At 34.2% G+C, this 24383-nt stretch overlaps 1 protein-coding gene across 1 annotated transcript; it reads left to right on the top strand.

Moving 5' to 3' along the window:
- Window positions 1-1345: 1345 nt before the first annotated feature.
- Window positions 1346-22935, top strand: LOC137817869 (uncharacterized). The gene is made up of 6 exons (XM_068621094.1): window positions 1346-2018; window positions 3374-3990; window positions 4357-4676; window positions 20738-20885; window positions 21003-21220; window positions 22869-22935. The coding sequence occupies exons 1-6, from the start codon at window positions 1346-1348 to the stop codon at window positions 22933-22935; spliced, it is 2043 nt and encodes a 680-aa protein (XP_068477195.1).
- Window positions 22936-24383: the final 1448 nt, after the last annotated feature.

Raw genomic sequence — 24383 nt, 5'->3', positions numbered from 1 at the left:
ATTAGAATGCCGTTTGCATAAAATATAATGACAGGTGTAGGAACAAGACGATGAAAATTGATGAACAAACATTGAAGTATGTTCTCTGCTACAACAACAACTAGCTCGTAACTTTGAACCCTGGACCCTGCCTATTTTAAACTTATAAATAGTCATGTAAAAATATTCACCATTGAAAAGGTGAGGCATAGGTGAAACTTAAATTTGATGCATGTGATCTCCTGATGTACATGTAACCCATAGATGAAGCACAAAGTCTGCAGCATGTGGCCATGAAAGAAAGAAAAGTCCATTGAATTGAAAGCTTAAGTAATGACAATAACTACTTCAGGTTTAAGTGCATGTTTGGGAGAGTCAAAGGTTTCAAATTCAAAACTTATAAATGCACAATCTGGCCGACAAATTAATTTCAGCATGTTTAAAAAAATAAAGTTAGAACGAATCGGTTAACTATTGAATATTCACTAATTAGTTGAAATTGTGATTACAGAGAAAAAGCTAAGATTTGTAGGAGAGACTTGCATCCTAATACATTATTTTCCTCTAGCCTCTAATGAATAAAGAATATCAGGTTCTATGGCGGATTCTACAAAGTGTTAAATGGCGGATGCTACGACGGTTTGTTTTTAAATCGTTATATTATATTTTGTGATTGTCATACACATATACAGCAGCATTTATTACCGGACAAAATCATTATTAGACTTAATTAGACTTAATTACAGGAATATAATCACTATTAATGAGTCTATAATTAGACTTAATTATAGGAATATAATCACTATTAATGGGTCTATAATTAGTCTTAATTACAGATGTTATGTTAGAAAAAGAATCTGTACGGTTCTAATGCTATGGTTATATATATATATATATATATATATATATATGTATCATTGCTATAGATGAAAAGGCAGATTGAATAAAACAGAAAATATTCTTTCATGGTATCAGAGCACAAAACAACGGTGCACAACCATGGCAGATGCACCAGAAAAGAATAATGCCAACAAACCAGAGCACGAAGGAGGAGGTGCTAAGAAGACCTACTCGTCATATGATCTCAATGCGAGTGACAATCCCGGAAACATAATCACGCAAGTCCAATTGCGCGGAGAAAATTACGACGAATGGGCAAGAGCAGTAAAGATCTCGCTTCGTGCCCGGAGTCCAACCAGAGGATGAGGCACCCGACCTTGAAGATTGGTGGACCGTACTATCCACAGTAGCATATGCTGAGACTGCACATAACTTGTGGGAAGACATTAAAGAAAGATTCTCGGTCGTGAATGGACCTAGAATTCAACAACTAAGGTCGGACTTGTCAAGATGCAAGCAGGAGGGAATGGTGGTGGCAACTTACTTTGGAAAATTGAAGGTCCTTTGGGATGAGCTTGCTAACAGTGACAAAATTCCATCTTGTACGTGTGGTGGATGCAAGTGTGGGATTGGTGCTCAGTTGGAAAAACGAAGGGAGGAGGAGAAGGTTCATCAACTCCTTATGGGGTTGGATGACGCAAGCTACGGGACAGTAAGATCAAACATTCTAGCCTCAGATCCATTGCCGTCTCTGAACCGCGTATATGCTATGTTGGTACAAGAAGAAAGACTGAGAATGATGGCCAAATCAACGGAAGAAAGGGGGTTGGTCGTGGGTCTCGCGATGCACGCCAACTACAAAGAAAAAGGGCGTGGAGATATGGTAGAAAAATTAATGACGTGCAGTCATTGCGGTAAAAATGGTCATGACATGAAGGGATGCTTCCAATTGATCGGATATCCCGAATGGTGGGGTGACAAACCAAAAAGTGAAGGCAAATGGAACGGCAGGGGACGCCAAGGGATGCGAAACAAAGGTAACCCGACACGTGCAAATGTAGCACACGCTAGTGGAAGCAACAGTCAAGCCAACAATGACGACAAGAAACTTGAGATGGCAGGTCTGACCAATGAACAATGGAAGGTACTGGTTGATATGATCAGCAAACAAAAATCAAATGAATCAGAGAAAATGACTGGTAAGTGCATTTGGGATTTGTGGATTATTGACAGTGGGGCATCAAACCATATGACCGGGTCACTGGAAAATTTGAGTGAAAAGGAAACTATACAAAGGTGCCCCGTAGGGTTACCCGATGGTGAACGTGTTCTAGCTTGCGAACAGGGAACAGTGACTCTTGAAGAAGGACTTGAATTGAAAAATGTCCTTTATGTTCCCAAATTAAAATGCAATTTACTTTCAGTACCTCAATTGACGGATGAAGAAAATTGTGTTGTAACATTCACTGATAAATTGTGTATTATACAGGACCGCACTTCGAGGACGCTGATTGGAGCAGGTGAACGGAAAGATGGGCTTTATTGGTATCGTGGGGTACGGAAGACTCAAGCATGTCATGTCAAGATGGAAAATCAACTAGCACTTTGGCACCAAAGATTAGGACATCCGTCATTTAAGATTGTGCAAATGCTTCCTGATATAAGTGGGAAATGTACTCGTGATGAGTTGAATACAGTTTGTGAAGTTTGTGAAAAATCGAAACAAACGAGAGATAAGTTTTTCTTAAGTGCGCATCAAGCTTTGAATATTTTTTATTTAATTCATTGTGACTTATGGGGTCCTTATAAAACTCCTTCATCCTGTGGTGCTTCATATTTTTTGACAATTGTGGATGATTGTTCACGGGCAGTTTGGATCTATTTGTTAAAAGAAAAAACAGAGGTATCAGTGACTTTGAAAAAAAATTTCACACTCGTTGAGAGGCAATACAACAAATGTGTTAAAATGGTTCGCTCTGACAATGGAACCGAATTCATGTGTCTAAAACAATATTTCATTTAACAAGGTATCCTTCACCAAACTTCCTGTGTCGGAACCCCGCAACAAAATGGACGCGTCGAACGCAAGCATCGCATATTCTGAATGTTGCTCGGTCATTACGGTTTCAAGGCAATCTTCCCATTAAATTTTGGGGGGAATGCATTTTGACTGCAGGCTACTTAATCAATCTCACATCATCCTCTATTCTAAAAGGAAAAACCCCTTATGAAGTGATCCATGGATGTGTACCCAGTTACGCGCACTTACGAGTATTTGGTTCATTATGTTATGCTCATAATCAAAATAGACAGCGGGATAAATTTGATAGTCGTAGCCGAAAATGTGTGTTGGTCGGGTATCCATATGGCCAAAAAGGATGGAAATTATTTAATTTGGAAACAGAAACTTTCTTTGTCTCTCGTGATGTACATTTTTTCGAAAATAAATTTCCATATTTTGAAGTCAAAAAGATGGACACTGCACCACCATTGCAAAACCCAATTATTGCCAACTCTTTAGAAACTGGAACGGACCCACATTTTCTTCATGAAGTTGCCTCCTCAAACCTAGATGAATGCATCGTCAACCAACCCATTGCATCTCCCATCCCAGCCAAGGAGGATGCTACCCTCACAGATGACTTCGACCACACTATCAACGACTCCGATCCGTGTATAGAAGCCTCGACGCTACCCGCGGATCCACCGTCGCGTCCGACGGAGACGGCGCCGTCGGTTTCTTCACCACCGCTGACGGCCGCGGTTCCCCTTGGGCGAGGGCATCGCGCGAAGCTGCCTTCCGTACGGTTACGCGATTTTGTCGCAGCCACCACGATACCGTCAAGCCCCTCTGTTCCGTCACCTCCTTCAACAGAATCCTCAGGTGTTTCGTATCCTATACATGATTTTGTGAATTGTGATTCCTTTTCTAAACATCATCAAAGTTTTCTTGCCTCTTTACACACCGAGCAGGAACCCCTGTTCTTTTCTCAAGCGGTCCGAGAACCCCGGTGGCGTGATGCTATGGCACAGGAGATTCATGCTCTCGAACTCAATGACACTTGGAAACTCACCGCTCTCCCTCCTGGAAAGAAGGCACTTGGGTGTAAATGGATCTACAAAATCAAATACAACTCGGATGGAACAATTGAAAGATTCAAGGCTCGATTGGTAATTCTTGGCAATCATCAAGTGGAGGGTTTGGATTACAACGAGACGTTTTCTCCTGTCGTAAAGACGGTAACCATTCGCACAACTCTAGCAGTAGCAGCCGCAAAAGATTGGGAGCTTCATCAGATGGACGTTCACAATGCGTTTCTCCATGGTGATCTTGATGATGAGGTTTATATGAAACTCCCTCCTGGCTTCCAAGAATCTCAACCAGGGGCAGTGTGCAAGCTTCAAAAGTCTCTATATGGCCTCCGACAGGCCCCCAGGTGTTGGTTTGCTAAACTATCTTCTTCTCTCACTCGTTACGGCTTCCAACAATCCCCGAAGGATCATTCCCTGTTTACTCTCAATAATAATGACATACAGTTGGTTGTGCTAGTCTACGTTGATGATCTTGTGATTGCAGGGAATAATGGTACTGCCATCCAATGTTTTAAAGGCTACTTAAATCAATGCTTTCATATGAAAGATTTAGGCCGCCTCAAGTACTTCCTGGGGGTTGAAGTTGTTCGCTCCCCCAACGGAATCTTCCTTTGTCAGAGGAAATATGCCTTAGATATCATTACTGAAGTCGGATTGTTGGGTGCGAAGCCCGCCACTACACCATGTGAAGAAAATCACAAATTGAGCTCCGCTACTGGTTCTTTTCTTTCTGACCCGGCTACTTATCGTAGACTTGTTGGGAGGTTAATTTATCTGTGTTTCACTCGACCTGGCCTTGCCTACAGTGTCCAAGCTTTATCTCAATTTATGCAAAATCCACGCTCCGAGCATTGGCAAGCTGCTCTTCGTGTTGTTCAATATTTAAAGGGGCATCCTGGACAAGGAATACTCCTACCTCGAGAGAACAACTTACAACTCTTTGGGTGGTGTGATTCTGATTGGGCAAGTTGTCCACTGACACGGAAATCTCTCACCGGATGGTTTATTCAACTCGGCACTTCCCCAATCTCTTGAAAAACCCAGAAACAACAAACGGTTTCTGCCTCCTCTGCTGAGGCTGAATATCGATCAATGGCTAAGACCACCCGAGAATTAAAGTGGATTAAAGACATTCTCGCTTCTCTACATGTTCCTCATCCTGACCCAATTCGTCTTTATTGTGATAGTCAAGCAGCACTTCACATTGCTAAAAACCCGATCTTCCACGAACGCACCAAACACATTGAAGTTGACTGCCACTTTGTTCGAGATGAAATCATTCACAAGCGTCTTCTTCCATCCTATGTGCCCACACATACACAACTAGCTGACCTTTTCACCAAAGCTCTCGGTGCTAAAAAGTTTGGAGCCATCTTGGTCAAGTTGGGCATTCAAGACTTACATGCTCCAACTTGAAGGGGATATTACCGGACAAAATCATTATTAGACTTAATTAGACTTAATTACAGGAATATAATCACTATTAATGAGTCTATAATTAGACTTAATTATAGGAATATAATCACTATTAATGGGTCTATAATTAGTCTTAATTACAGATGTTATGTTAGAAAAAGAATCTGTACGGTTCTAATGCTATGGTTATATATATGTATCATTGCTATAGATGAAAGGCAGATTGAATAAAACAGAAAATATTCTTTCAGCATTCGTAAATGACATTTTATAAAAGAATGACATCATTATTTATACGATTTTTTAGTGATAATTCTAAAACTTTCTATAAAATCCTCCTACTAGTCCTACTTCTTGCTAAATAAATAAAGAAAGTACTGTACTTTTTAAGTTTTCAAGATATTGAACAACAATATGTGATTGTACTGGTCGGATGTACTCAGGGTCCGATTCGAGCATTTAAGTGTGTTATTTTGGATGGTCAGGCCAATACATGGGAAATACTTAGCTCGATCCAAAAATAAATGGTAAGCCCAATGATACGTTGGAAGATCGACCCAAACAGCTGATAGCCCATATTAAAAAGATAATTAAAGTAAAAATAACATAATTAGTTAAGCACGGATATTACTCTAAAATTCAATAAGAATAAACGGTTAGAGATATTCTACCTGTACCCATAAGATAAAGGGATATATTAACATAATATCTTTATGTTTGTTAACTCCTGAAGGGAGATCTACGAATGCTATAAAAGGGCCTCAAGACCCTGAACAAAGGTAAGTTTTCAATCTGGTGATACTACACCCATACAGATACTCTATTCAAATACTCATAGTTATATGTAGTCATTGACTTGATCGTCGGGGTCTTGTCAACAGGTGGAGCTCCCCTCACTAAATTATTAGCATCCCAAAGCAGCAACAACAAAGAAGAAAAGTCATCCCAGAGTCCACCACCAAGGTTTGATTCAGGTTAGCCAATGAGAACAGTGATTATTATATTAAACAAAATTGGAAGTGAATTGGTGAAGGATGGATTCTGCAATCCTTTAAACAACAATGTGTATTTTATGTCCAATCCATAAGCATTCTCCTATTAACTGATGCAGTTCTAGAGACTCAAGTCATCCCATTTAGAAACAAAAGAAAGAAATTCATTTTCACTGTCTCAAAGTTTATGATTTGCTGATGATTTCTCGTGTTATAGTTTCTTACAAATACATTTATGTTTTGAATGTTAGTTAAAGAGCTAGATAGTACTTTTACTCACGAAGTAACAATCCCCTTCTTCTATATTATTTTGCGTTGAAATTCAAAATTGTGCACTAAAATTTGCAAGAGTACTTTTATAATTAGAGATTCATCTCTTGTGTTATAAAATTTGCATCTAGTTTTGATCGAAGAAGAACATAAAATACAAAATACATGAAAAACAGCAGTTAAATGTTAACTTGTCTCCTCTTGAGTTCTAAGAGTGTGTTTTAATAAATTACACCTTATATATAACAATTATTTTTTAGAATGTTCTGACTATATTTTTGCTTATGAAGGAATAAACTTGGATCATTTTTCTCTATTTTCTACATCAAGAAATTAAGGTGGAAATAGGGAAAACCAATATCCTTATGTAAAATTATGCCTTAAGCTTGGTAATGATGGAGAAAAACTAACATGGTGTTGAAATATTAGAATGTCCTCTGGTTAAAGTTGCATTATAGTAGTAACCAAGATGAAGAAAATTGAGTTACAAACATTGAACTGATTAGCTACACCTATCAACAATGGACACTCTTCCTAATTCAAACCTAAATAGCCAAGTATAACTTCGTTGAAGATGCAAGATATTAGATGAAACACAAGAATATAATGCATGTGATCTCTTAATATATTGAAAGATAGAGTGAGAACTTTAGTCCCACAGATTTAAATGCATGTTTGGGAATAGCCAAAGGTTTCAAATTTACAGCTTATAAAGACACTATCTCACCAAAGTATTAATTTTAGCATGTTTAAAAAAAGTTAAAACACATTGGTTAATCATTGAACATTCAGTAATAGATTCAGATTATAATTTTAGACAAGTTAAATGTTATAGAAGTGAGCATGCTACTACTTTTTTGCCTGTAGCATCACATGGTAAAGTCATGTGACATCTAGTTTCCTAGAGCATTGCATATTTTATGTCAAGGGAGGTTTTCTATCAAATGGTTACACTTGGAAACACAATAACCAATTTCATCTATATCATTGTTCTATTTATCCTTGTTCAATAAACTTTGTAGTGTGTTGAAGAAGATCGTGTCTATACAGAGGAATTTTTATGGGGTTAGGGGTCCAAAGAGAGGAAAATTGTTTGGGCGTCTTGGGATAAGGTGTCTGGGTCTCGGAAAGCAAGCGATCTTGGCATCCTCAATATTAGGCTTTTCAATGTGTCCTTGTTGGGAAAATAGATCTGGCGTCTGAGTTTTAATAAGGAAGGGCTCTGGAAGGAAATTCTAGAGTCTAAATATGGCGGTTGGAGAAGTTTAAAAGAGTAAAGGTTAAGCAACTTAGACTCTCTCTGGTGGAGAGATTTGAAAGTGTTCTAGATGGTGGAGGATTGGGGAAGGTTTTTTGAAGACCGCTTCAGGTGGGAGGTTGGTAATGGGAAGGAATTATTTTTCTGGGAAGATAATTGGAGGGGTTCTGGTGTTCGGAAGAGTAAATTTCAAGGCTTTTCTCATTGTCGGTATCCAAAGATGCTAAGCTTTTTCATTGCGAGGATTGGGTTAATAACATTTGGGTGTGGAATTTTATTCGGAGAAGGGGACTTTTTTATTAGGAGAAGGACCAGGTCAGTCAACTTCTTGAGGTGGTGCATGATTCAAGTCTCTCTCTGGAAAATGAGGAGAGATGGGTTTAGAAGGATGGTGATTACATTGAGTATTCAATTAATTTTGGGTATGGTTTTTTAAAGGTTAAGGAAGAAGGGGATTCCACGTGATTGTATAACTCTTTTTGGAAGATTAAGGCTTTGCCCTCAGCCCACATCACAACTTGGAGGGTACTGGAAAATAATATTGCTAGACGAGATGTGAGGTTGTGGTTGAAAGTATTTTATGTTGCCTTTGTAAGGCGAATGAGGAGACAACAAGTCATTTGTTTGTTTATTGCAAAATTGTTTGGCTAATTTGGAACCTTTACTATGCTTGGCTAGGGTTGAACTTGGTTGACCATCATGCTTCTGCCTCACATTTCTTGCGAGCTTAATTTGCATGGTGCTCCTACATCTGTTAATTTAGTTTTGGAAAATGTCTGGATTGCATTGATAAGTGAGATTTGGAGACATCAGAATAAGCACATCTTTAAGGGAGGAGTGATTGATCATTCATAAATCTTCTCCATGGCTCAATTGAAGGTTTGGTTTTGGGTAACCTCCAAAGTTCCTTTGGCTTGTTTTTCCTTTTCAGATTGGTGTTTTGATCCCCTTGTATGTATGTTTTCGATTAAAAACAAGTGATTTGTTTTAGGTTGGTCAAGTGTTTGATTTGCTGTTTGTGAAGGGGCATTGTTTTTGTTTGTAGAGTTGAGTAGTAGGTGTTCAAGATGTATAAGAGTTGAACCACCTTTGAAGTAATCCATGTTTATTTATGTTTTGTTGCTGATACAAAAATAACCAATTTCATATTCATTGTACAAAGTTTTATACATATTGGAACGGGTGGTATAGTTGACATATAACTATTTCTTGAACATATATATTAAAGAATATCACACTATAAGAAAATTATTAAATAAAAACTAATTTTAAAGATAAAAAATAATTATTTGTTATATTGACTAAATTAGATATTATTTTTAAGATTATAAAAATTATTGGTATCTAAATTAATTTTTGTTATTGATAAATAGTTTCTATAGTTACCAAAGTTTTAGCTACCAACTTTAGAATTTAAATAATTGATAGATAATTCATTAGTGACTAATTAAATACTAATTTAAAAATTATTTATTAATAATAAAAATTGTACTTAATTTAATTTATATAACAACTAAATTTAAATTTAATGAATAGTACTATGAGTTTGAAAAAGTCAACTTCTCGTATTTATTGTATAAATATAGCTTGACTATGGTTTCTTCAATTCTTATTTCTTTTAAGTATATGATATATGTTATATATACTAACGTGCCTGTGTATCCGCATTTTTTATTTCTGTTTCTTTAGTATTTTTATTTTTTTTTTCAAAAGCAATTTCTCTTAATAACATTAAAATGAGAAGTTAAAGAGTATACAGTTAAAAGAGTAGTGTGTATCCGCATTTTTTATTTCTCTTTCTTTAGTATTTTTTTATTCTTCAAAAATAATTTCTCTTAATAACATTAAAATGAGAAGTTGTGGAGATCGGTAATTAAAAGTTACATATGGTAAAGAGAATGAATAAATTTTCAAAATTTAAAATTCAAAATTACTATTTGAATTCAAAACCGTCTCTCAAGATAGAAAATAATTAAATAGAATTTGAGTTTCATATTTTTTTATAATTTTTAATATTTTATTAATTATGAGTAAAAATATATGTATTTGGTAATAGTTAAAATTTATTTAAAACTACAAACTCAACCGAAAAAATAATTAAATAGAATTTGAGTTTCATATTTTTTTTAATAATTTTTAATATTTGATCAATTATAGTAAATAAACCAATATTTTTCATTAGTTCTATAAACAACCAATAATATATGACAATCATTACAATACATATGACACCATTAAACAATAAACCAAAAATTCATCATTGTTTGAAAAATATTATATACAAAAGAAGAAAATGCAATGAAATCTGCTTCTCTTTTCTTCACCTTTGCTTCTCTTTTCTTCACCTTGGACCCTTGGACCTGTATAGAGACTCGTTTAAATTGTTCTCATCTTTCGCACCCAAATCTAATGTTCCTTCCTGTTAGAACCTTACGATTGGGGGAGTGAGCGCAACAATGAAACTCAATTTTTCCTTCTCTGATTCCTCTATTTTGCTATGAATATTAACTCTCTACAATTAACAAATAAAAAACAAACAAAATATTAGTATAACATGTAAAACATAGATTTAAGAACACGATGACATACCTTCTCTACAGAATGCTCTTTGGTGAGAGAATCTATTTTGAAGGTGGTCTCTAAAATCATAACTTTATGAAAAGTTAAGATGATTTCAAAAATCAAAACCTAAAAGAAGAAAATATAGAGGAAGAGCAAAGATAAAGAAATGGTGATGACAGAAAACTTAAAAATCAAATTGGAAGTAACTTTTCCGTAAAATATGAGGAAATGAGAAAATAGTTTAGTTAATGCTCGGTATGATTTCATTTAAATCCATAAAATTGTTACCAAAAAGGGTCTTATGATGACTTTCATCATGTACCTCGTCTCCTCTTGTTGAGTCCTCCTTATCCCTCTAGTCACATGTTTCAATCACAATTTCAGAAGACAAATTAGTGTTTTACAAATTGAAATGCATATAAAGAGAATTACCTATTGTTGTAATGAAGCGCACAACTTTTTTGAGTCTTTTTGTTCCCTCTAGTCGCAAACTTCAATTACAATTTCATGAAACAAATGTCAAATTAGGGTTTCAGAAAGATTAATCAAAGAAATGAAAGTATGATTTTACATGAAAGTGAAAAGGAAAGAGAAAAGAAAGTGAGAAGTAGAGAGAGAAAGTGGGAAGTAGGTACCTATATAGGAGAGAGAAAGTGGGAAGTATGATACGTGGGTTATGTGTAGTGGAGAATCATAAAATCTGTTTCTTAAATCAATTTTAAAATTCTACAATTTTAATAAAAAAGAATATCAGTTTAAATAAAAAAAAAAAGTAACATACCAAATCTCCACTTTTCTGCTAAAGTGGTCCACAAAATATTACAAATATCTTTAATTTTTTTTTAATAGAGAAGAAGATCTTTAAAACAGAAAAGTAACTAATCTCTCCACTTTCTCCACACTCTCCACTCTCCAGTTAAATAATAACAAATAAAATAAATTTTAAAATTAAAAAATTATTTTATTAATTTTTGAAATTATAAAATGTCCAAATAACCAAAATAAATTAATACAATAAATTATTAAGTGAAGATAAAATGAAAAAAAAAATTAAAAGCAGTTAAGAAGAGAATAAGAAATGACAAAATGACCATAATATAATAATAAAATTAAATATTAATATAAGGATAAAATAGGAAAAAAATTAAGAGCATTTAAGAGAAGAATTCCATTTATTTATTTATATATATATATATAAATTGTTCTTTATAATGATAGTATGACATTTGTCCATGATCCAAATACATTTTGCAACTGTAAAGCCTTAAAATGTCAACTAACACATTACGATACTAATGTCATGTTGACTTTGTAAAAACATTGTTTTTATCAATTTAGAGGAAAAATAACATTATAAAAAATTGTAATCAACGTTTTAGTAGTTATGGGACGTGACATTGAAAATAGTTGTGGACCAAATAACTAATTTGAAATCGAAAAATTATTATAAAATAAACTTAAAAATGGTTTCAGTTACTACAATTAAATCGATTTTTAGTTTTGGCTTTATGAAATCTTTAAATATTTTGTTCTCAGTACGTGTCATCACTTTCCATAGCAAAAACCGCATTATATTTATGACGTCATGTTAACATAAGCATGATGTCATTCAGTGTTAACAAATATTAATCTAAAACTAAAAAAAACGATAATTTAATACGGATTAAAAATTAAAAAATACATCATTTATAGATATGTAAATAAAAAATGTGGACTTAGAAAAAAAAAATATCATATTTATGACAATGAATTTTTTTAAGAATTATACATAAATAATAAAGTGTTGTAATTAGTAATATTAGAATCATATATAAAATTGAATTTTTTATAAAACAACCAACAACTATATTATCATGTTAATTATCAAAACTAAAAGGGAAAGAGAGAGATATCTAACTTATTTATATACACATGTGAGATTGTCCTTTAATATATCTATTATAAAATAAAACTAAGTTTCAATCATCATACTTTAAAAAGCCCGATAACCTTTCACATACGTAACTGTTAAAATATTTTAATACCAATCACTTTTAAATTAATATAACACTAACACTAAATGTCTTCTCTAATATATAATTATTCATATACAATATCAATATATTGTTGTTTCCGTCATTTCATGGTTTTTTTCTTGATTTTTTTCTCAAATTCTTACTTCGAAAATTATTTTCTTCATTGCAATAATAAAATATATATGGAAAAGTCAGAAATATAATTAAATTATAATATATAACTATTAAATAATATTAAATTGTATCAATAACATAATCTTAATAAAAATAGTTAAATTTATCGCATTATATATCTATTATTAGAGTCTCTTTATTTTCACATTTAATTCTAGAAATATAAACGGAAATGAGTTCATGTAAGAGAGAATGAAAAATATAAGAAAATATTTTGATTTGAATAAACCTAAAATGAAAATGAAGAAGGGATCTTGATTTATTTTTTGATATATTTCGTTTCCTTCAAGCTTTATTGCTTAACGTTTTCATTTTCTGATTATTATTTTGATTTTCTTCATGTTTTTTTTAGAAAATATTGTTTTCGTCACCATAGATACAATTTAAGAGAACATATTAAAATCAACAAAACAATAAAAAAATAAAAATAAAAATATCTATATTCATTTCACTATTTTTAAAAAACTGTTTTTCAATTTCTTCACAATTTTTTTCATAGCTACAAACATATCATTTTCATATTTTTACTTGTAAATATAACATTTTTAGTGCATGACAACTCAACATTTTATATATGGTGAGTCAACATTTAATATGTGACAATCACATCCATATAACATTTGTATGATGTCATTATTAATCACATCAAAACTTTAAAAAAAATATTCTTTTACATAAATGACAAGTAAGAAATAGGCACAAATACATGGAAGTAATGGGGTACAAACCCATGGGTACGAAACTATGGATAATCAAGTCACAATGTCTAAGAAGTTAAGCTCGAAACCAAGCACGACGGTAGATATTCACGTAGGCACGTGACCTTCTTCTCTATCAATATTTGAAGTTTGAATTCAAGGTTTTCAATAACCAAGTAAAGTATGAGGTCATCATCGCCGGATTAACATTGACACACGATATGGGAGCTCGAGATATAACATACAAAAATGACTCACAATTTGTTGTCGATCCATCAGGTTAAAGGAGAGTTGAATTCAAAGACCCTTTGCTACAACGACACTACCGCATAGAATCATACATGCTTTCAAAAATCGATACAGTGCATACACTGGTGTAGAAATGTTAAAAGAGGGTAGCTATTTTCACTTTAAAACGGCGGCTTTCTTGCCGCATTTGATGTACACGTAGTCTTATGTCCAACAGAGAAGAATGCGACTATTTAGCCGCATTTTTAAATGTCGATTTATAAGGGAGGCTATGGTAAATAGTTGCATTCTTATATCCTTCAGAATGATTTATAAAAGGGATGTGTAATGCATTTAAGAATGTGGCTATTTACCATAGTCACACTTATAAATTTCATTTAAGAATGCGGATATTTATCATAACCGCCCTTATAAATCTTTGTGTCGAATATAAGAATGGGACTATGGTAAATAGCCATCGTTGTATATGTTTATTTATTTTTAGTACATTATGTTTAATGATAATTCCCATCTAAATTGACATGTCCAATTATTGCATCTTGAACCTTAACTAATATATTTTCCTACCTATTGACATGTTTAACGAAGGATAACATAGATGCAATTTATATATAGAAATATATAAATTGATTTATTTTGTTGAAAATAGGAATAATCTATTTCTATTATCATTGATTGAAAAAATATACAAAAAAAAGGAAAAAAAAAAAAAAGAAAGAAAGAAAAAAAAAGAAACGGAAGAGAAGAAAAGAAAAAAGTTCATGTTGAAATCATAAATAAATAAATAAAGAAAATGGGGAAAAGTATTAAAGTCAAAGAAATTGGTATACATAGATGCAATTTATATATAGAAATATATAAATTGATTTATTTTGTTGAAAATAGGAATAATCTATTTCTATTATCATTGATTGAAAAAATATACAAAAAAAAAAGGAAAAAAAAAAGAAAGAAAGAAAAAAAAAAGAAACGGAAGAGAAGAAAAGAAAAAAGTTCATGTTGAAATCATAAATAAATAAATAAAGAAAATGGGGAAAAGTATTAAAGTCAAAGAAATTGGTATACATAGATGCAATTTATATATAGAAATATATAAATTGATTTATTTTGTTGAAAATAGGAATAATCTATTTCTATTATCATTGATTGAAAAAATATACAAAAAAAAGGAAAAAAAAAAGAAAGAAAGAAAAAAAAAAGAAACGGAAGAGAAGAAAAGAAAAAAGTTCATGTTGAAATCATAAATAAATAAATAAAGAAAATGGGGAAAAGTATTAAAGTCAAAGAAATTGGTGATTAGATAGCACATATGTATTGTATTTGGATTATAGGTATGTTCTTCTTCTTTTAACTGTGCATTTTGTTATTTGAAAAACCAATATTTTTTTTGGAAACCCAACCTCATTATAACTGATCCTGTCGGTTGACTCGAATGCAAGAGCCTTGTCACGTCAAAGGTATCTTCCTCTGGATCGACTCTGTACCACGCTAGCTTCCGTCCTTCACACCTCGATTCTCCTCAAGAACCTGCAAAAGACAGAGTGGCGCCGCTGCGGCCGATCGCGCTCCAACGCTCAAGTCAGTGACAGAATCACCAAAATACTAAGAGAAAAGCTAAGAACTTAAGGAACCGTGCAATGTTCTCTCTCAGCGTACTCAAGTTCTCACAAGCGTAAAGAAGTGTTCTAAACGCGCGTACCTTCCGAAGTTCGTTGGAGTTCCTTATATACCTGAGCACTTTCTCTCTCCTGACGGTTACACATCTGGACACGTGGCTCTCATCCAGCTGTACACGTGTCACCATCTGGAGCCACCTTCCACTTGAGCGTCACCTCTATTCTTCAGACTATTTGACTAAGTTACCCCGTCGAGGAGTAACTACAGCTTCCTTGGAGCGCGACCCCTTAAGCGGCGAGTACAGGGTACGTACACCTTCCCTGTGGTCTCGCCTGCTGCTATCACAATCTGCTTTACTTGTACATGGTGCACGTTCTGGTAAACTGCTCCCTTGCCTCGATCTCTGGCTAGGGAATGATCATCTGATAGCCTCGTCTTTCGTACTCGTACCCCTTGAAGGCTCTGAGCAAGCCTTCCTGATCTTTCGGCGATGTAAGAATCACCTGATCTGCTAACATTCACACACGGCGATCGCGACACAACTCTGGTGACCGCTGGTTATACTTAGAGATTGGAGAACGCCAAGTCAACAATTGGCGACTACACAAACTTCCCGATGTGCTTCCCTTCTGTCAGCCAGGTATCCCGCTCAACACGCCTATATCATCGCTGGTTGCCACGTCATCACTCCCGATTACCTGATCGGTACAATAACCTTGCAGAAGATCTTAAGATTCATGTTTCTAATGTGATTGTTATATGAAAATGAAATGAAAAGAAAGTGTGATTTGTTAGGATACAGTGAAAATAAAGAGAAACACTTACCTATGAGAATATGAGAAGAAATTTCTTGATAAATTGTCATTTCATTGTTTCAGTTGTTATCCTAGAAGTTGATTGTATCTATAGCTTGCTATATTTGAGGTGGGAAGCACCATAAATTTCTAATTTAATCTATTGTTTAGTAAATAAAGTTGTTTTGATATTTGAACTCAAATATGAAATATGATTTATTTTATCCATTTACTTTGCTTGAGGACAAGCAAGATTCTAGGTTGAGGGGAGTTGATAAATACCATAATTCAATAATATATCATGGAAAAAGATAGACACTTATGGACTTTAATTGATAAAATAGTTATAACTCAATCTCTAATTTAGGAATTTAAATCTTTTTACATATTTTTGGATTATGAGATGAATAAGAATGATTTATCCCAATTTTGTGTTATTTTCATAAATTTAAAGAGAGATGAAGTAAAAGGATATATTATAAATAAATATGTCACTTAGCCCAAGCCCAATTAGGTTAAATAGAAGGCTTTAGGCATAACCCTAGATATCATTGGGAGAATAAAAAGAGGTAGAAAACACTAGATGAGACGGTCGTCAAGGAGAAACATCTTAGATCTTCTTTTCTTGTTTTCCATGCTTGTAATTAGCCAAAATGAGTGACTAATTCTTCCATTTGGGATTTAGAGTAATTTGTTCAAACACTTATGTATTGGGGTGATATTAATTTATAATATTTGAGTTCTTGATTGATGATTGGTATTATCATTTTATTCTCAAAGCTTGAATTATTCATGATATTGATCTTTAGATCTGACTAGAAAGTAATTCGAAGAATTTGACCTAAATGATAATGCTTAACATATTTGAATGTTAGGATTAAATTTGAAATGTTAATTGCTTGATAACATTTTTTCGTAATGATAAGGATTTTTTATAAATATGTGAGGAATCGATATTTAGAAGACTCTCTTAATAATTTTGTATGCGAGGAATTAATATGAATGATTTTATATGTGCATTAGTATCAATCAAGACATATTATAATCTTTTATAAAAATACAAACCAGTGAGAAGAATGAACCCTAGTCCCAATTTTCTCAATTGAATCCATAAATCTTTTACTTTTCTTTATTTAAATTCTTGCAAATTCATCATACACAACAACTTTTCCAACAAACTTTTACATATTGTTTTCTATTTACTGAATATTGTACTTGAGAATTCAATTGTTCCTTGTGAGTTTGATATTCATCCTTAGAGACAAATTTATTACTTCTGACACGATATACTTTCCATAAAATAGTTATCTGTGCATTTTGAACAAGCCAAGTTGAGGTCGGCCTCAGCCTTGCAAAACTTTTCTTCTAAGGTAGAATTGGCCTCCAAACCTGCCTTCATAGAGCTTCTCGACTAATACAATCCAAGTAGTCGAGAAGATGATCAAGGACACATGAGACAATTCACATTGTGAGCAGTCATCTCAGCAATCAAGTTAAGACCCCACCAAAGATCAGATGAACCTCACTAGAAGAAGAACTGGGCATAGACCAGAACACCAAATGTTCTTTCTTCTGATCTTTTTAAAAGACAAAAATGTGTTTGTAAATAAATTGGGCACACTTTGGGAAGTGTACTTAGCAAAATGGGCTTGTACCAAGCCCACATTTTCAAGACAAGGAACCTAAAATTAGGATTTTTAACCTACCTTCTAGAAGATGTGCCTAAAGGTGTGGTTTTGACCATGGTCAACACCCTACGCATCCCCTCTCCCTTTGTCCATTTTACCCTTCCCCATCGTGCCCACCAAGACACCCATTCCTATAAATAGGGTGTCTTGCCTCATGTATTCACAACTTGATTTTGAATAGTAAAGAAACTCTGCAGGAGTGATTTTGTGAGACTTGTGACCGATTTCAATAAAAAAGGGAACCTAGGTTTCGCCCAAACTAGCCTAAGCAAGATCACTCCAAAGGCAAACTTGCTCTCTGGGGGAAACTCACCCAAAACTCGCCCAAACTCGCCTAAGCAAGATCACTCCAGAGGAAAACTTGCTCTCTGAACCAAACTCGCTTAGAACTCGCTCAGCCTCGCTCAGATCTCACCCAAGCTAGCTTAAGCAAGTTTGACAACAAAGTTGGTTTTTATTCTGGTGAAAGTCATTTGAGCAAGCAATATCTCGCTTGAGCGAGATCTCACTTAGCCTATATCAAATTAGATTAAATAAGGGCATGAGGAAAATTCGTCGGAGAGAAGAGGGAGGATAATCAAGGATAGAAAACCTTAAAGGAGGCAGACGTCAAGGAGAAACACCTTGGATATCTTCTTTTCTTGTTTTCAATACTTGTAATGGCCAATATGAGTGGCTAAGTCTTCCATTTTGAATAGTAATTTGTTCAAACTCTTATGCATTGAGGTGATATTTATTTAATATTCTCTTCTTGATTAATAATGGTATTATCATTTTATTCTTAAAGTTTAAATCTTTATTCGTGATTTTGATCCTTAAATTTGACTAAAAATTACTTCTAAGTATCTGACCTAAATGATAATGCTTAACATATTTGAATGCTAGGAATAAATTTGAAATGTTAATTTTTTTATAACATAGGTTCGTAATGATAAGAACATTTTTATAAATATGTGAGTAATAAATATTTAGGAGACAAACTTAATAATTTTATAAAGAATTCATATGAATGATTTTAATATATGCAAATATGTCAATCAAGTTGAAATGTTATGTATTTTTATTCATTGAAAGTACAAACGAGTGAGAATGATTAACCCCAATCCCAAATTTCTCAATTGAATTATCTAAATCGTTTACTTTGTTTTTATTTAATTTCTTACATAAATTTATGATGTTAACAACCTTTCAATCAAACTTTTGCACATCTTTTGATATTTAGTGAACATTATACTTGATATTTAAGAATTGTTCCTTATGTATTTGATATTCGTTCTTAGGAACAATTTATTACTTCTGACTCAGTACACAAGGAGTCGGCTTTAGTCGAGACATATCGTACACAAGGTGAAATGCCTACAACAAAACCCACGAGTTTGGATGGAGATGCGTGAGAGAAACGTTAAGCACTTGAAGGACCCCCATCGTGAATTCATCAAACGTAAATCACATATGGAGGTCTGTAAAAAAGAAGGCATAAAAGTAAAAAAAAAAAAATCAGACGTTGACCCTTCCCGCCTGTCTGACATGCTGTTTACGGTGCTACAATGGCATCTTCTCTAAGCATGGGTACACTTGACAAAAAGGAATTAATCATGGACGTCCATTGATACCTAATAAAATGCTCGGTGACCCTTGTTGAATCAAGTGTGCTCAAGCTTTGAAGAATCCAAACCCTTTGAAGGTTGATGAAAGGTAGGATGTGCTTGATGTTGCTGAGCTGTCTTTAGATAGGATCTGGGGTAGATTAATTGTATATATTCACTCTTGATTGAATCCAAAGCATAAGCACTCTCAAACCTTTTAATTGAAAAGTGTTTTTCAAACTAAGTGAAAAACAACCTGTTGTTTTGTCGAAACAACCGATTGTTTTATACTTAGGTGTTTTGAGAAAGGTTGAAAACTGTTTTTGATGGTTGACTTGTTGTCAAACCAAAACAACCGATTGAATCGTGGAAACAACCGATTGTTTGTTTTGGGACCATAACAAAAAACTGTTTTGTGCTTTGACTAAGCATTAAATGATTTTACAACTGTTTATGCTCCAGTTTTTAATGCTTTGACCAATCTTTAAATGCAACTAAAAGTTTGTTAAGATTATGCAACAAACAACTTTGCTTTAATACAGAAAAACAAATTTGAGTTTTTCAACAGATTGAGCTTTTGAAAGATTGAGATTGTTTAGAGATTGCATTGATCAAAGAGTGTGAGATAGGATTTTCATCTTGTATTGATTTCAGATTTATTCTGTAACAAGTGTAATCCTTTGTATTTTGAAAGATACTCTGTGTGTATAGCTGAGAAGTGTTGTGTGCTCTTGAGGGGATCAAGATTAGCATTCTTAGTGGTGTTGTGCTGAACCAAAGGAAGTATGTGTCTTGAGGGGATCAAGGTCACTTCTTTGGTTGTGTTGTAAGTGATCTAGGGTTGATTGCTTAGTGGATTCCCGAGTGGTTTATGGGAAGACTGGGTGTAGCTCTGGGTTAAGAGTGAACCAGTATAAATCTCTGTGTGCATTGTCTTTATCCTTAATCTCTTTAAATTCATTTTTTATATTTGTGAACTGGTATAAACAACCGATTGTTTTTCTGGTGCTGTGCTTATTTGCTTTGTGTTTTGGTAAACTGAATTCTGATTCAAGTATTTCTCGAAGTGATTTCATTCTAGACTTAAAAGTTTGCGAAAATCCTCTTTAAAACATTCAACCCCCCTCTGTTTAAAGCCATACTTTCTAACAATGGGCATCAAGAGCTTGGTTCTTGAAATTTATTCAAGTGTGATCCTAAAACTGTTTTTTAAATGGCTGATAGACTACCTTTTGGGGAAGGTGCTTCAATCAACAGACCACCTCTGTTTTGTGGTTTGAACTACCAATTTTGGAAAGTCATAATGAAAATCTTTGTGGAATCACTTGACAAAGGTATTTGGGATGCAATTGAAAATGGTCATTTTGTCCCAAAATTTGAAAAAGATGGATCTTCCATTGAAAAGCCTTGGTCTCAATGGACTGATTCTGAAAGCAAGAAGGCCAAATTTGATTGCATTGCTAAAAACATAATAATCTCTGCCTTGAATTCAAATGAGTTTTTCAGGGTCTCTCAATGCAAATCAGCAAAGGAAATGTGGGACACCTTGGAAGTAACTCATGAAGGTAACAATGAGGTGAAGAGAGCTAGAAATCATACTCTTATCCAAGAGTATGAAATGTTCAGAATGCTTAAGGGTGAGACAATTGCTGAAGTCCAGAAAAGATTCACACACATCATCAATCATCTCATGAGCCTCGACAAGACCTTTGAAAAGGAGGAGCTAAACATTAAGATTCTCAAATATCTTGATAGATCTTGACAACCTAAGGTAACTGCAATATCTGAATCTAAAGATCTAACATCATTGAGTATGGCTTCTTTGTTTGGCAAGCTTAGGGAACATGAGTTAGAGATGAATCGACTCAATGTTCAAGAAAGTGAAGACAAGAATGTAAAGAGTATTGCCTTAAAAGCTGTCAAGCACAAAGGCAAGCAAGAATCCAATGATGATAGTGATGAAGAGAACCTTAGTTTGCTATCCAGAAAGTTTAGCAAATTCTTGAAAAGGAGCCGCAACAAAGACAACAACAAAGAAAGGTATGGAAGCAAAAAAATCCAATGATTTTATTTCCAATAACTATACTTGTTTTGGTTGTGGTGAGGAATGGCACATAAAGGCAGATTGCCCAAGCAAAGAAAGCAAGGAGAAAAAGTCTAGCTACAAGGAAAAGAAGGGAAAGACAAAAAAAAGCCTACATAGCTTGGGATGAGAATGAAGTATCCTCATCAAGTTCTTCATCAAGTGAAGAAGAAAGAGCAAACATATGTTTGATTGCTGAAGGAGATGATGAATCTTGCAACTCAAGTGAAGTAAGTTCATGTGCTTCTTTAAATGAACAAAATTACAGTGAATTACTTGAAGCTTTTCAAGAAACACATGATGAAGCTAATCGATTGGTTCTTTCAAACAACTGATTGAAAGAACTTAACAGCTGCTTGAAAATAGAGTGAAGGCACTTGAAGAAGAGCTGGAAAAGTCAAAAAGGTATTTTAAAAATCTGGAAGATCATTTCGAAAACTCTTCTTGCAAGTGTGACACTCTCATTTGTGAAAATTGTGAAAACCTTGAAAAGAAAGTGCATTATCTTGTTAACACAGTGGATAAGCTTTCAAAAGGAAAATCTAACTTTGAGAATGTCTTGGCATCTCAAAACTGTGTTTTTGGAAAAGCTGGTTTAGGTTTTAATCCACAAAACAAATAAGATAAGTTTTCAAAAAAAAAATTAAGAAAGCCAGTAAAACAACTGATTGTTAAGTCGAAACAACCGGTTGTTACATGCTTTTACTGCATGAAGAAAGGCCATTCGGTTAGATTCTGCAAAATAAGAAATTTTTCAGTTCCCAGAGGCTTCATGAAATGGATTCCTAAAGGTTGTGAGGTTTCAAATGAGAAAAAGAAACCAAATGGACCCACTTTTGTAAGGGGACCAAACCTTGTTGCCTGAATTCATGTTTATGCGGGAAATATAGAGAAATAGGAGGGACTGAGTCATCTGATCAAGTTCTTGGAAGAAAAAGGTTAACATTGAAGCTGAATCAATGTTCTGTATCTGTCCAATGGCTCTCAATGGTCAAAAGAGGCTTCTTGATCAAAGGCATATGGCTCATTGAAGGAACATCATAAATGATAAGACCTTCCTTATCTTTATCTTTAATTTCTGTTTAAGTTCATATTCATGCTTAAATATCTCTTTTAAAATGATTCAAATACATCTGCTTTGAATCCTTTCTGCTCATGATTAAAAATTCAAAATCAGTTTTTACTGCTGCAAAAAAACAACCGATTGTTTTGTGTCTGACAGCACTGTGAAAATAATGGATTTAATTATTTTTGAATTTCTGTCTGTTGCTGATCACAATTATGAAAGAATCCTTGGTCAATGATGTAGTGTTGAAAGTTGATCACGTTCAGAAAGAAGTTACAACAAGTCATAAAGGAATATATTCCAAAATCTTGAAAATTTAAGAGCTTTTATGACTAGTCAAAGATCACATGGGGTGACCATGTGATTTTCTACTTTTTCTGACGTTTTCTGTGCAGGTCTTGGTCAAGTCTTTTCTCTCTGAAAATCTGAAACCCACTCACGTCATTGAATGCTGTTTGGTTTTGTTTTTGCTTTAAAATCTGTTGCAGTTGTTCTCTCTCACAAGAACAACCATTTGAGCCATCTCTTGCAACATCTCTTGCTCTTATTGTGTGAGTTTTCCCTGCTCCTTTTTTTGCTATCATGGAATCAACTCCTCCCACTTCAAAGAGAGTTCAAACCAGAGAAGTAAGGTCTGGAGGGAGATTAGAATGCTGGTTTTCTAGAGACAATGGCCTCATTGAAAGGTATAGGTTTGAAACTAGCACAAAGGTGATAAACAACCCCAAAGTTGTTTCCTTTGATTGGCTAAAAAGCCAAAATCTAGATAATGTGAGGAGGCTGCTCAAAGATCAATCAATCAGAAAATTCTTGGAGATGAAGGGGAACATCTACCCTGATTTGATTAGAGTGTTCTACACCAACCTCAAGTTTGAGGGAAACAACCTTATCTCTCATGTGAAGGGTGTAGATATGAAAATCACCTATGATGTGTGGACTGCAATTGCGGGTCTGAAGTATGCTGGCCTAAGAATCAACAAGGGTAATCTGGGAGTAGTGGAGGATTTCAACAAAGTCCAATACTACAAGAGTTGCTTGAAGAATCAAAATGCCCAAGTGAGGACTTGTTCGGTTGGAGACCTAAAGCTTGATGAAAGGTTGCTAGCCCTTATTGTGACTTGGATTCTTACTCCAAGGGGGAGCAATCATTTTGTTCTTACAGAAGAGGACCTAGTGTACATCTACTGCATTATGAAGAAAATCATAATCAATTGGATCCACATCATCAAGGAACACATGCAAAAAGCCATGAGGTTAAGTGATTATCACTATCCATATGTTGTTTTGATTTCTAAATTTTTGCTGTATTTTGAAGTGAATCTGGAAGATGAGTCATCTGAGTTGGTTAAGTCAACTCAAGAGATGAACAATGGCTCTCTTAGCAAGATGGGATTCACCAAAATAGGTGGCAAATGGGTGAGCAAAGATGGTGACCATGGTGCCTCATCAAGTGCTGTTCATGATCTTGATGAAGAAGAGCATGCTACTGACATGGATTTTCACCATGAAGAGCAACTTGAAACAAATCAAGATGTTGGAACTAGTGCAGGGAATCAGGGAGAGGGAGATGAAATGACATCCATGTCTTCTTTTGAAAGATACATGGTCAATAGGCTTGATGGATTTGCGGAGAATCAAAGAAATCTTCATGATTTGTGTGTAAGAAACTTCCAGAGCATTGATAACAGGTTCAACAGCATGGATGCACGCTTCATGACATTGGATGAACAGATAGAAGTTGTTCAGAATCAGATTTTTTTATCTACAATATGACAAAGATGACTAAAGAAGGAAAAACAATCGGTTGATGTAACGGAACAACCGATTGTTTTTAAGGCTTGTATCAGTATTTCTGCTTCTGCTCTTTAATTCTGTATTATCTGAAACAATTATCTTTTTATCTCTTCTTTTTGTCTATTTGTGAAGACAAATAGGGGGAGATTTATGCTGTGTGTTGTTTTCGTTATCCTTTATTTCTGCAAAACTCTATAATGTGTATGGAT

The sequence above is a fragment of the Phaseolus vulgaris genome, chromosome 10 (assembly GCF_000499845.2).
Source record: "Phaseolus vulgaris cultivar G19833 chromosome 10, P. vulgaris v2.0, whole genome shotgun sequence".
Taxonomy (NCBI): domain Eukaryota; kingdom Viridiplantae; phylum Streptophyta; class Magnoliopsida; order Fabales; family Fabaceae; genus Phaseolus; species Phaseolus vulgaris.
Note: the sequence above shows the minus strand (reverse complement) of the source record. Positions and strands in the feature narration are given on the sequence as shown.